Below are 14,516 nucleotides of genomic sequence, written 5' to 3'. Positions count from 1 at the left end.
TTTCACTTCAACTTACGATCATGCAGTTCCTTTGTCCGCTGCTTATAACTATATGAATGTGCATATGCATGATCCCGCTACTCTTCTAACTCATGTAACTGATGGAAACGATTCTCGCCTGTGGATGAAAGTTCGAGGTTAACTGTTTGAAGCATCCAAGAAGCACGGTGCTCCAACTCAATAGGTAGATGACAGGTTTTCCCATAATCATCCGAAATGGTGTGGAACCGGTCGGAGTTTTGTACGCTGTACGGAAAGCCCACAAAGCATCATCTAATTTTTCGGATCAATCCTTTCGGTTTAGCCCAACCGTCTTATCAAGAATGCGTTTGATGCCCCGATTACTCACCTCTACCTGTACACTAGTCTGTGGGTGGTAGGCAGTCGCAAGCCGATGGGTGAACCCATAGATTTGCAATGCATTCTCCATCTGCGCGTTGCAGAAGTGAGTACCTTGATCGCTGATTAAGGCTTTTGGTACACGAAAACGAGATAAAAGATTTTCAGAAATCTCACTACAACTCGGGCGTCGTTAGTGGGCAATGCTCTGGCCTTGATCCACTTGGAGACGTAATCAACTGCCACAAGTATGTACTTGTTCCCTCTAGACGACAGGAACGGGCCCATAAAATCAATACCCTAAATGCCAAAAAGCTCGCAAACCTGAATAGCATTTTGGGGCATCTCATTTCGGGATGAGATGTTACCGAAACGCTGGCATCAGTCACAACTTTTAACGAACATATGAGCATCTTTGAAAATCGAAGGCCAATAGAATCCTGAATCGAATACCTTTTAGCAGTAAGAACAACACCATGGTGACCTCATGTCGGTCACTCATGACAGTGGCTCAAAATCCGCCACCCCTCTTCAACATCTACGCATCTCCTCACCGCTGATCAGCACCTATATGAAAAAAACGAGTCATCCTAGATGTAGAACTTTACGTCAGCAAAGAATTTCTTCTTTTGCTGGTGAGACATCCTCCTAGGGAGGGAACCATCAACGAGGAAGTTTGCGATATTGGCAAACCACGGGTAGCCGTAATCTTGGGCTTTGACAAATATGAGATTCTCTATCGTGAAATGGTCACTGACGTTGACCCCAACATATCCAATCTCGGCTCTCTCAAGACGTGACAAGTGATCGGCAGCTACATTCTCAACCCCCTTTTTATCACGGATTTTGATATCAAACTCCTGAAGCAGCAGGATCCATCGGATGAGACGAGGTTTAGCGTCCTGCTTGCTGAAAAGATAACGAATGGCAGCATGATCCGTGTAGACGACTGTTTTGGAATATAATAAACCATTATAGAAAGTCTTGTTCACCCGATTTTCGTAGGAAAAAAATTGAGCCTTCTGCCTTGATTTAAACAAATGACTCATCTCCGAAACTTAATCCTCCCGGTTATGCTCTAGTTTAATTCCAAAAAATATAACCGGTTTCCCGTCACATGATTACTAGTCCCATTACCCAAATACCGTACATCGTACAGTCTTGTATTTCTTTGGTATTAGGTTTTGTTCATTTAAGAATACAACTTGATGTATATACAATGAATCATCAAAAATTTCACGGGCTTCGGTTTTATTTACTTCTTGACCCTTTTGAACTCGGTCCGAGCGATCGAATGCAAAGTGACCAAACTGGTCACATCGGTAACATAAAATCTTTGACTGATATTTCTTCACCTTTTTCTTTCCCCCGACTTGATGACCTTTGTTCGATACTAGGGAATATGTCTTGGCCATTAAAATGGGCTCGATCGTAATCTCGACCTCCTCATCCTCACCCCTTATTAGATCAAAATTTCCATGACTTGATGAATCATATTTATCGAATAAAAGTTTACCTTGGTCACCCTTTTGTATTTCATCTTTTCGGATTCGTTCCTCATAAGCCCGGAGGCGGCCTACAACATCTTCAAATCACGTTTATTGAGATCCAAGACTTGCTCAAGCGAAGCAACCATCTGAATATACTTCGATCTTGGGAGACTTTTAATAAACTTCTTTACCAACCTCACTTCAACTATAACTTCGTCGAGAACCGCAGATTTTGAGGCAATGCTCGATAGCTTTCCCGCAAAGTTACATGTGGATTCCGACTCGTTTATAGTTACCTATGGAATCTGACCCAATCAGCATCATATTATCAAATGGAATCTGACAAGGTTTGGAGACATGCTTCCCTAACCTGTTCGGTACTTAAGTGTCTGGGTTTAATCGAATCCCACATAGCATTAGCGGTTTTTTGATCTCCAATTTGCATAAACAATGTTTCGGGTACATATTGAAACAAGGCCATAGCCATGTCATTTTGGTCTTCATTAGAGACACCTGGGTTAATGGTGTCCCAAACTTTGGATCTCTTAAGACTACTTTCATCCTCATAGCCCACACGTTATAGTTCGTTGTAGTTAACATTGGGCATTGAACGGAAGACGACCCGTTCTCTTTCCCCTTTTGAGGCGGTGGTGGAGTCAAGTCGCCCATGGCTACTCAAACCCAATTTGTTTAAACAAGGTAGCAATTGAATGAACCAAAATTAAAAAAAAAAATTAACCCCACTCAAAGAGCTTTAGTAACTTTTAAGCAAACTGATTTCGGAGATCGAACCAACTTGTTCGATCAACAACGGCAACAACTTCTTTGGGAAATCAAACCAACTGGCAACTTGTTCAATCGAAACACCTTCTTTGTTGGCTGAATCGTTAATTATTGCATTCTTGAACCGAGCTCTTATACCATTCAAGATTGATAAATGATAATTAACAAACAACTTAGAAATAATCAACTTATATTATAACCAGAAAAATACAACTCAAAAACTGATTACAACAACTTTGGTTGTGATGGTGGTGATTGTTGTGATATATATGTAACACTAACTCTCCATATGTATTTATAGTAGTCACCCAACTTTGTCACCAATCATTATTTCTCAACCACTCAACTTAGTCAACTTGGTCATCAAGGAAATGAAAGAAAGTTTCATAATACCTCTTAGACTTTAACCGGCTTGTCAAAATCTTTTGAGCCCAGTTCACCGACTTATAACCCGAAATAGAAATTAACCCAACGGCTAGACTCAAAAGCTTTTTCGTCCATTACCTTGAAAAGTAACTAGTCTTTTAAAAATGATTATAAACAAAAATTTCATTAACATAATATTTCAACTTTAGTTAACAAAAAGAGTTATAGTTAGGTTCCTATGTATTTGAATATCAAACAACACTTTTATAAGTTTACATTTTTATCCGTGAACTTTATAACAGAGTTAGAATATGACCATGAATTTAGTAATACAATACTGAAAAATTATTTACTATAAGCAATTAACATTTCTATCTCTAAACGTTAATAGAGTTACATTTTTCTTTGACTAAAAAATTTGCAAGAGTATTGGAGGTGTGGAAAACAGTAACGAATATCTCATGCTTGGGACAAAGGGTTAGAATTGGAATCTAATTAACGTTGTTTTACAACCTAAAATATGGTGATTGCTTTCTGATTTAGGTTTACTCCAGACACACGTATTCCATTTTTACTACCCCAAGCCAAACCACATGCATGCATTTTACCCTCTTATCATATTCATCGTGCCTAATCGTCCCACGTACCATCCCAAAATTAACATGGCCATGGCACCACCGTCTTTGTTGTGTGCCTTCTTCCTTTGGTTCTTGCTTATTTCTTCAGGTACAATCACCGATCACGACAGACCTTGATCATTTGTATTTAAATGATTAATACGGTTGTTTCCAGTGACGAACCCAAGATTTATTTATTTTTTTACCATTGGGGTCGGTCTTTGTCTTTCGGTACTTGGATGTTTCTTAAGTCGAAGTCCAAATTTTCAGTTTGGGTGGTCATATAAATTAATACTTGTAAAACTGATAGTTGCAATTAGGTTTTTTAGTTGATAATGTAACACGTACACGGTACAACACTCAATAACCATTTTGAAAATATTACGGTAGTACCTCAAACTGATTATATACTTGTTTCACTTTTCACTTTTCATTCTAAATCAATTCAAAAATGTTATATATACCAGGTCCATCTATTTATAGTTTTAATCGATCAGTTTCTAACATAATAAAACAAATTAATTACAGGACATATACTCTCCGAATGTGCAAGGGTTTTCACCATAATCAACGACTGCGAGGAGACGATCTGGCCAGCGATCACACCTGGTGAGAGCTTCGGCGGTGGAGGATACGCATTACGCGCCGAAGAATCAAGAGTCCACACCGCCCCCGTCGGTTGGTCAGGTCGGATATGGGGCCGAACCAAGTGCAAGTTCGACAGCAATGGCAACGGAACATGTCTAACTGGAAGATGCGGCTCGTCCCTTCAGTGTTCAGCCTCCGGAGAAACCCCATCAACCCTTGCCGAATTTACCCTCACAACGCAGGAATTTTACGATGTTAGCCTTGTTGATGGGTTTAACTTGCCAATGTCCGTTCGACCGGTTAATGGTAAGGGAAACTGCAGTGTTGCGGGTTGCGTGGGTGATTTACGACAGAATTGTCCTTCGGAACTGGCTGTTAAGGCCGGTGGTAAGACAGTGGCTTGTCGGAGTGCTTGCGACGTGTTCAATACTGATGAATATTGTTGTCGGGGTGTTTATGGGAATGCTGCAACGTGCCAACCGACATATTACTCGAAGAAGTTTAAGGATGCATGTCCGACCTCGTATAGTTATGCTTATGATGATCCAACGAGTATTTTTACTTGTTATGGGGCTGATTACACCATCACCTTCTGTGCATCCAAGTAATTTACTAACCCTTTTTATGTGTTTTTTTTATATTTTGGAATTTGGTTTCTAAGTTTAGGATATACTCAAAAGGTTTAAGTCAAAAGCGTCTTTTATTCAACTTTTTGTTGGTTTTTAAGATGTTAATACATAGTTACAGGGTAAAATTAAAATAAATATAAACGAAGAATATATGAGAAGGATTTGGGATTATCTATAAAAAATTTAAAAATAAATTATAAAAATAATAATAGATAAATTATAACTTAAAATATATATAAAAAACGAAAGAATTTAAAAAACTAAAATGTTTCTGCCATCATTTCCGTAAAAAAAATTGACGAAAAGTCACAATGACGAAAATAAACAAAAGACACAGTTATAACTTAAAAAAGACACAATAAATCGAAAATAATAACACAATGCTGAATAAAATATAGCACAATGTTGAGTAATATAATAAAATATAAGGAAAAAAAGATACAATGTCAATGAAAAAAGACACAATCAATGACGAAAATAAACATAAAATACAGTGGCAAACAAAAAGACACAATGATCTTTTTCACTTACCATTGTGTCTTTTTTTTTATTTTTTTTTAGAACGAGAAACACGGTGAAAACATTTTTGTGTTTTTATTTTTTTTTTGTTTTTTTATTAAATTTTGAGTTATGATTTTTTTATTATTTAAGGAGGTTTTTTTTTGCTACAAATCTTTCTAATTTTGTTCCCACATATAAAATAATTTGACCCAATAGTTACATACTAGATTTTTTATTAAAAGAAAAAAATTGTACTTAGAAGACGATAGTTAAAAGGTAAAATTCTCAAAATAGTCGTTTATGAATACGTTTTTCAGGTTTTATGTGTCATTACCAACAAAATCCCAAAATATGTAGTATAAACTAGTCGTGACGAATAATTTATGATTAACCACGAGTAGTTTGTATAACCAATTAAAACTTGCCACATGTCTATATACTAACCGTAACGACCAGTTTCACTAATCATCTACTCGTGAAGATTAAATAAGTTTAAAGCCACGTAATCAACGCCCACGAGTAAATAAGATATCATTTAGTAGCGACGAGCATATTCTAAAACCTTAAGAGTCGCGATTAGTTTATCAAACTAACCACGACGATGAGTTTGATTACCAAATGCATCTAACTGGTTTGTTTTACGAAACACTAAACGGAATAGTTAGTTTGTTTGGTCAACTAGTCGTTACGAGTAGATATTGGTCAACGACTACTTTATATTCATTATACGAGTATTTAGTGGTAATTAACTCGTATCGATAAGTTTACATGGTAAACATTACGCATACGAGTAGTTCATATGTAGTTAACTCGTCGTGACTAGTTTACATTCCCGATACGAGTATTTTATTAGTAATTAACTCGTTCTGATAAGTTTACTTGATTTACATTACCTATGCGAGTAATTTATTTGTAGTTAACTCGTCGTGTCTAGTTTACATTGTTAACATTCCTATACGAGTAGTTAATTAGTAACTAACTCGTCTTGGCTAGTTTAACATAACAATCTACTCGTCTCCTTACTTTATAGTCTAAACTAGTCGTTACAATGTTGTTTTGAAGTTGTTGGGTTTATATAAATGTCATGTTCTTGTTGTTTTGAACCCGCACATCAATGAAGGAGAAAATTGATAATATTGTAGTTTGTTACGGTGGAAACTGGGAAGAAACAAAAGGAGCTACTGAGTACATTCTCAGTAGCTCCTTTTGTTTCTTCCCACTTTCCGCCGTAACAAACTACAATATTATCAATTTCCTCCTCCATTGATGTGAGGGTTTAAAACAACAAGAACATGACCCCCAACAACTTCAAAACAACATTGTAACGACTAGTTTAGACTATAAAATATGTAGACGAGTAGATTGATATGTTAAACTAGCCAAGACGAGTTAGTTACTAATTAAATACTCGTATAGGAATGCTAACAAGGTAAACTAGACACGACGAGTTAACTACAAATAAATTACTCGTATGGGTAATGTAAATCAGGTAAACTTATCAGAACGAGTTAATTACTAATAAAATACTCGTATCGGGAATGTAAACTAGTCACAACGAGTTAACTATATATGAACTACTCGTATGCGTAATGTTTACCAGGTAAGCTTATCAAGACGAGTAAATTACCACTAAAATACTCGTATAATGAATGTAAAGTAGTCGTTGACCAATATCTACTCGTAACGACTAGTTGACCAAACAAACTAACCATTCCGGTTAGTGTTTTGTAAAACACACCAGTTAGATGCATTTGGTAATCAAACTCATCGTCGTGGTTAGTTTGATAAACTACTTGCGACTCTTAAGGTTTTAGAATCTGCTCGTCGCGACTGAAGGATATCTTATTTACTCGTGGGCGTTGTTTACGAGGCTTTAAACTTATTTAATCTTCACGAGTAGATGATTAGTGAAACTGGTCGTTACGGTTAGTTTATAAACACGTGACGAGTTTTAATTGGTTATACAAACTACTTGTGGTTAATCATAAACTATTCGTCACGACTAGTTTATAATACATATTTTGGGAATTTGTTAGAAATGACACTTAAAACCTGAAAAAAGTGTTTATAAACGCCTATTTTAGGAATTTTCCCTAGTTAAAATCATAGCAATTTTTTTCAGCTTCAACTGTCACAAAACAATTTTCTATCATTATGTTTTAAGTAATGTAAAACGCAAATTACAGAAGTCGATATGTTGGATTACGGTTAACTGAAATTTAGAAAGAAAAAATATTAGTATCCTCTTTAATTTGTCATTAAGGTTATTTTAATAATTCATTTGTTAAAATACTATTTAGAGGTGGGTCAACGAGTTCTAAGATGTGCCAGAAGTAGTTGTTTTTTAGTGGTCGCTTTTTTTCGAAAAGTAAACTTTTATAAATAAACGAGAATACCAAGAAAACCGCTACCTCCACGACAGAAGCGCAGCCACCAACAAAACAAAACAAGAAACTATATGATCAAAAATTTACACCACATGGACCAATTCATATATCTATTTTTTGGTCTATTTTTGTACCAAAGAAACCCGTTTGACTTTATATCTCCAATTAAATCTTCGATCTTCACCTGTTTACCTTCAAACATATAATCATTTCTAGCTTTCCATAATCTCCAACAAGTAATTATAACAATACCATGAAATACCTCCTTCTCACGTTTGCTCAACTTAACCGATTTATGGAGATCTAACAAATCTCTAACCGTAAACCCATAAATAGGGAAAACTTTACACCAACGACTTATATGCTCCCACACAACCGTTACGATTAAACATCCTGTGGTAATATGGTCAGCGGACTCATCACCTGACTCACATAAAGGGCACCAAATATTCTCGACCGGGATATTCCTTCATTCAAGGGCCACTTTTAATATGCAGATTTGTTTTCTTAACCATTATTATATATAGAAAAGGTTTGAATAAAATTAAATTAATGTACGAGAATCAAGTAGTTAATTATATATACAACATAATAAGCATACGCAGTACAAAAAAAACTATTTTTTTACATTAAACTACATATAATAATAGATCGTATTAATAGCCTACAATTGTAAAATTTCCACAAACACAGTGTCCTACATAATAGATGAATCTATGTATGTAATACATGAATCTGCGTGTGCAATACATTATTCAAGTATTTAACGCATATGAAAAAATATGATTAAAGTAATTAATATGTTATTTGAATAAAATAATATTTATTTAACATTACCTTGTTTAAAAGGATGAATTAAAATAATAATTAAAAATGTTTGTGTGTAACTTTGAATTAGTTAGCCAAAGTTATACATAAATACTATTAGTTACTTAAGTTTCACTTAAAAAACTCTACAAATGTAGATCAAGTTGCCCTTTTCATTAAATCTTTGTACATTAATCTCTTTCAAAATTACAAGTTTGCCACAACTAATACAATCCATTGATTATACATAATTAATGGCTTAGATTAATTTCTCGTGCTTCTCACTTTAATTTCCTTTCTCGCATGATACATCTCATATATATCTAGAATATATATAAACGAAACATTTAAAAGCTCTCTAGTTGCTCCTTACATTTTTTCGAGCCACTAGATTGCTTATTTGTAAATGGAGTCTTCTCATTCATTTGTCCCGAATTCACGGGTATAAGTTTCACCAAACCCAAATATTTCTTAAACGGGTTATAAATCTCATTAAATTAAAAATTAATCTCACCAAATATTTGATGTGAAAATCTTATAAAACAGGGGTATACTAAAAATTAATATATGATTTCTTTATATATATAATAATGGTTCAAATAAGAATACGGAGTTTTAATAATGAATGGTAAGAACCAACAAAATTTTAACATTTGGCATTACAAATGATGGTGAAAGAATAATTCTAGGAAACTATGTCGGTTATTGGTAATTTTAAATCTAAACCATTGATTAACATGGTCCAATGACTATGATTTGTTCCTAGTCTTTCTAAGAAACTACTTATTTTTAGGATAACCCTCCCATATATATATATATATATATTATTTATAATTAAAAAACCATTTTATAAGCGGATAATGAGTCTCCTCAAACCCAAATAAATTTTAAACCGGGTTATAACATCTCATTTATACGTGAAACTCTTTCATCAATAAATAATAAGTATATTATTATCTTCTGTATAATAAATAAATAAAAATTCCAAAAAATATATAAATATTATAAACGATGTAAAACAACCTCGTATATAATAGGAATATACTAAAAATTAATATCTTATTTCTGTAAAAAAAGATATATATTATTTATAATTAAAAAATAATTTTATAGTAAAAAAATAAGCGGGTCATGGGTCTCACCAAATCTATATAGCTTTTAAACCAAGTTTTAGCATTCCATTTATTTGTGAAATACTTTCATTATCAATATTAAGTATATTATTAACTTTTGTAAAATAAATAAAATTAAAATCCAAAAAATATATAAATGTTATAAACGAATAATGTAAAACAACCACCATAATACGGGAGATAAAAGCTAATGTGTGTGTGTGTATATATATATATATAAGATTAGGATCTCTATATATATATATAGGGTTAATGTATAAAACAAAAGTTTTGTGAGAAAGATAAGAATGAATGTACACCATTGGATTTAGGATCTAGTGGTTGAGATTGTGTAAGGCCCCGTTACCGGTATCCTACTTTGAATGTTGGATTTACTCATTAGCATAGTTCTAAACATCAGAGTTAATTAAAACTTTCGCGGAATAATATAAAGTCAACCATTCATTACAAACACCCACAACTTGTCTTTTAGAAACATAACATAAGACATAGTATTTCAAACATCACGACAAATCTTCAGATGCCAGCCTCTTCAATCTTGCCATGTGTCCCACTCAAACCATCTGCCTCAGTCTGTTAACCTGCGTACATACTAAAAGTCAGCTACGCTGAGTGAGTTCTAGTTAATCAGATGACATACAATACATTCACATACTTACATATGCACCCGAAAGTACATACCTTCATATTTACTTACATACTTACATTCATACGTACTTTCATTCTTCCATTCATACATACATACATACTTTCATTCATACACATATGTTTTAAAGAGTATTCCGCCATATAACCTTCGCCGATATTATTAGGGTCGGTTCCCTACATTCGCCGATACTATTAAGTTCGGTTCCCTACATTCGCCGATACTATTAGGGTCGGTTCCCTACATTCGGCGATACTATTAGGGTCGGTTCCCTACATTCGCCGATACTATTAGGGTCGGTTCCCTACATTCGCCGATACTATTAGGTTCGGTTCCCTACATTCGCCGATACTATTAGGTTCGGTTCCCTACATTCGCCGATACTATTAGGGTCGGTTCCCTACATTCGGCGATACTATTAGGGTCGGTTCCCTACATTCGCCGATACTATTAGGGTCGGTTACCTACATTCGCCGATACTATTAGGGTCGGTTCCCTTTTCTAACTATACCTTTCGAACCTTTCAGTACATTCATAAATATAACTTCCATACGTCCATACATCATTTATACATCATATATCTGACAATCATATCTTTACACTATCCCTTGACGTTACATGCAATATCCGAAGATCGTTCATGCATCGTCAAGTATTCATTCATACATAAATCATATAAGACATAAACTTACCACTTAAGGTAAGTGTATTAACTAATCACATCGAGTATGCACACAGCCTCGAAAACATAACAAGGAATGGGGCTAGAAACTCACCTGAACGCGATTACGTTCACCGTTTATAGTTAATCCTTTCTTGAGCTGTGCACGACTAACTGTAATATAATTCCATACATTGAACACAGATCTAGCTCTTCTCATCGTTTACTTAATTAATCTTACGTATCTAAGCCGATTTTACTTCATTGAACCTTTATCGGTTCGTTAATCGTTACTTGTTAACCTTTAAAGGTATCGTTCATAAACTATTAAAGTCCAAAGGTCATTTTGTAATTATATAATTCTTCTTTAAGTCCAAGGGTTGTTCTGTCATTTCATTAAACTTCTAGTTCGTTACTTATTCTTAACGAATTGACTTATCATAGCGAACTGGTTCTTGTAACGAATTGAACCCTTTAACGAATTGATTATTAAACGAATTGGACCTTTTAACGAACTGGTCCTTTTGACGAATCAGTCCATATAACGAATCAGTCCGCCTAACGAATTGGTCCTTCTAATTCGTTATCTCTTTTAACGAATGACTATAACGAATCAAGGGTAATTCGTTATCTTTTCCCCTTAACGAATTGAACACAAACTTAGTCTAGTTCATTAGGTTTCCTTTAACGAACCACCAGGCGAATCACCCCTAGTTCGTTAACTCCCCATTAACGAATTAGGGTTAGGTCAGAGAATGTCAGGAACATTCTCTGACATTCCCTCTTACCTCGTACATACGTCCGGCGCCGCCGCCGAAAAAACGCGGCTTCGCCGGAAAAAACGAGATATGGCTCGTATTTCCACCGTTTTCTCCGTTTTTCGTCCCGTTCAATCCAGATCTGAGCTAGGGTGACTCCTAAGCTCATCTTAGGTTCGGTTTATACCCGATTACACCCGGATCTCGTGACTCTAACGGTTTAACGGTGTCGGCTCGTCGTTTCGTGACTAAATCTAATGGGTATTAGTTCATACAACATCATACTATCATTACCTCGGATCGGCATCGGTTTTCTATCTTGGATCGACTAGAGAAAGGAGAGAAACTAGAGAGAGAGAGAGAGAGAGAGAGTTAGAGCTTAAGTGTGTGTTTTGGTGGTGTATGGAATGTGTGGGAAATGAAATTAAATGGGTAATTATGACTTATATAATTATGGATCATGGGCTTAGGCCCATGGTCTTTCCTTCCTTCATAACCCAAGTCCATAACCCATATCCATTTAACCCAACACTAGCCCATTATTTATGCTTTATTATATAGATAGAAGATATATATATAGGGGATGGTTCAAGAGAGAAATGAAATTACTGCGAGAAATAAATATGGGTCACTAGTTTTATTTTAGGTTTTAAAAGCTTCAAGATTAATTAAGAAACTATATATGCATCTCTCTTCAATTAATATATATATTAAATTAATATAACTAATTAAATTACTATAATTGAAAAATATTAAGAATTCATTTATTTTCTATCCGAATTTTTATCCTACACAAGTACAATTTATCCTACACAAGTACAATTTATTCATACGTTAAAATTTCTTTCTATCCAACTCAATATATAAATATCCATCAACACGTAGTTATATTGTGATAAATAATTTAAAAAACTATTTTACATGTGTTAGCATTAAATATCAACAAAAAAACATACAATATACACAATAATATATAGCTTACACTTGTTCTGAGAATAAGAAAATATATAAACACACAAAATTCATCATCAATAAAATACACATGCACACGAAAACATATAACCTACACATGAAAACTTTATCCTACACAAATACAATTTATTTATACATTAAAAAAATTTTCTATTTAAAACCAATTTCTTCCAACTCAACTTATCAATATCCATCAATACGTAGTTACATTGTGATGAATAATAGAAAAACCTATCTTACATATGTTTTGCATTAAATGTGAAATATACAACCTACACAATAACATATAACCCACACTTGTTCTAAGAATAAGAAAACATAACCTACACACGAAAAACATATAACCTACACACGTGTAGGATATGTGTGTATTTGTGTAGTTTATATAATTGTTGATGTCGAATTTAATATGTAAGTTGCATGCTTTTTTGTATATTGTACGTTTTTATTGCTCAAAACAAGTGTAAGTTATATAATTTTGTGTAGGTTGTATATTTATTGTTTATATTTAATGGACACAATTGTATGACATTTTTTTATTATTTATGAAAACTAAATTAATGTTTTTATCTTTTTAATTATTTTAGTAAAATTATGTAGATATATTAATTAGAGAGAGTTTATCATGTTTATATTAGTTGTATTAATTGGAGAGAGAGTGTGCATTTATTGTTACATTTATATCCTTTTCATTTATATTTAAACTTTTAAAACCTAAAATAAAACTAGTATTCATTTCTCGTATTTCTCACAGTAATTTCATTTCTTTCTTGAACTTAAACATATATATATATATATATATATATATATATATATATATATATATTATATTTACATATAAGATTTTCTCTTTTAGGAACCGTCCTCAATGCTCATATCATAACAATAAGTTGCCTTGCATCGGTTCCACTATAGGGTTCTCTAAGAGTTTGATGCTGGCTTTAATGCTTCTTTTTTTACCGTTGTTATAAATAAATCAATTATACGTACTTGTTATATCTTTGTAAAAGCAACTTTTTCGATTGCTTTTTATGACCTGTTTAATCTACATTTTCAAAAATGATGTTGTTTCGAATTGTTGGAAAACTAAGGGTTTAAGCAATTTTAGTGGGTTACTTGGTTTGTGTTGTCTTTCAAGATATTTTACTTTTTTTTTTACCTCGGTTGAGTTGTGAAATTTATAAACGAGTAATTTAACTTGTGGTTTTCAATATCGATCCTTTTGTTAAACATCTTATAAGATTTGTTAAACATGTGATAAGAAAGAAAATTCTAATATGCATTAAACATAAGAGAGTAGTTATTGTTAAGACTTAAAATATTAACGTAAAAATCAAAACTTTGGTAGCTTATTAATAATTCCGTTAATTGACTACCTCCGAATCTTTGAGAGTTATAGAGTGTGTTTGGTTCATTAAAAAGACACATTTTAATGGTTCACGGGGTTATGGGTAAATTCTATCAATTCAGATGCTACCTCTTAATTAGTGAACTCTCTTAATGACTTAACACAATATTGACAAACACTCTCTAACTTATAAACTAGAAACAATGAAGCCGAGGCAGTTAAAATTCACTATACAAACTTTTTTTTACAAGAAATAAAGATATAACACTTTTTATTTAACCATCATGAAAAACTATGTTATTTTCATTAAAAACCACTAGGTGTGTTCCGTTTGTGTGTTGCGCGAGAAACTCGGTAACAGCCTCGAATTTTTAAATGCAAATACATACACACACATCATAACGACTATTACTTCGATACAAAAATGATTAAAATTTATCTTTTCTCTAGTTATCCAAAAAAACATGGTATTGGTTCGGCTGATTACGATA

The 14,516-nt window shown here is 33.5% G+C and overlaps 1 protein-coding gene across 1 annotated transcript; it reads left to right on the top strand.

Moving 5' to 3' along the window:
- The first annotated feature begins 3,618 nt into the window (after positions 1 to 3,618).
- Positions 3,619 to 13,707, top strand: LOC143549019 (pathogenesis-related thaumatin-like protein 3.5). Its single transcript, XM_077040035.1, has 3 exons — positions 3,619 to 3,704; positions 4,124 to 4,787; positions 13,534 to 13,707. The coding sequence occupies exons 1-3, from the start codon at positions 3,641 to 3,643 to the stop codon at positions 13,646 to 13,648; spliced, it is 843 nt and encodes a 280-aa protein (XP_076896150.1). The 5' UTR covers positions 3,619 to 3,640; the 3' UTR covers positions 13,649 to 13,707.
- Positions 13,708 to 14,516: the final 809 nt, after the last annotated feature.

Source organism: Bidens hawaiensis, unplaced genomic scaffold, assembly GCF_021521415.1.
Source record: "Bidens hawaiensis isolate Kalapana, Puna unplaced genomic scaffold, B.hawaiensis_p1.1 tig00015383_1, whole genome shotgun sequence".
Lineage (NCBI taxonomy): Eukaryota > Viridiplantae > Streptophyta > Magnoliopsida > Asterales > Asteraceae > Bidens > Bidens hawaiensis.
Note: the sequence above shows the minus strand (reverse complement) of the source record. Positions and strands in the feature narration are given on the sequence as shown.

Coding starts and splice junctions, on each gene's coding strand:
- LOC143549019 (XM_077040035.1), top strand. CDS start 3,641: ATGGCCATGGCACCACCGTCTTTGTTGTGTGCCTTCTTCCTTTGGTTC. Junction 3,705..4,123: donor GTTCTTGCTTATTTCTTCAG/GTACAATCACCG, acceptor AATTAATTACAG/GACATATACTCTCCGAATGT. Junction 4,788..13,533: donor ATCACCTTCTGTGCATCCAA/GTAATTTACTAA, acceptor TTTCTCTTTTAG/GAACCGTCCTCAATGCTCAT.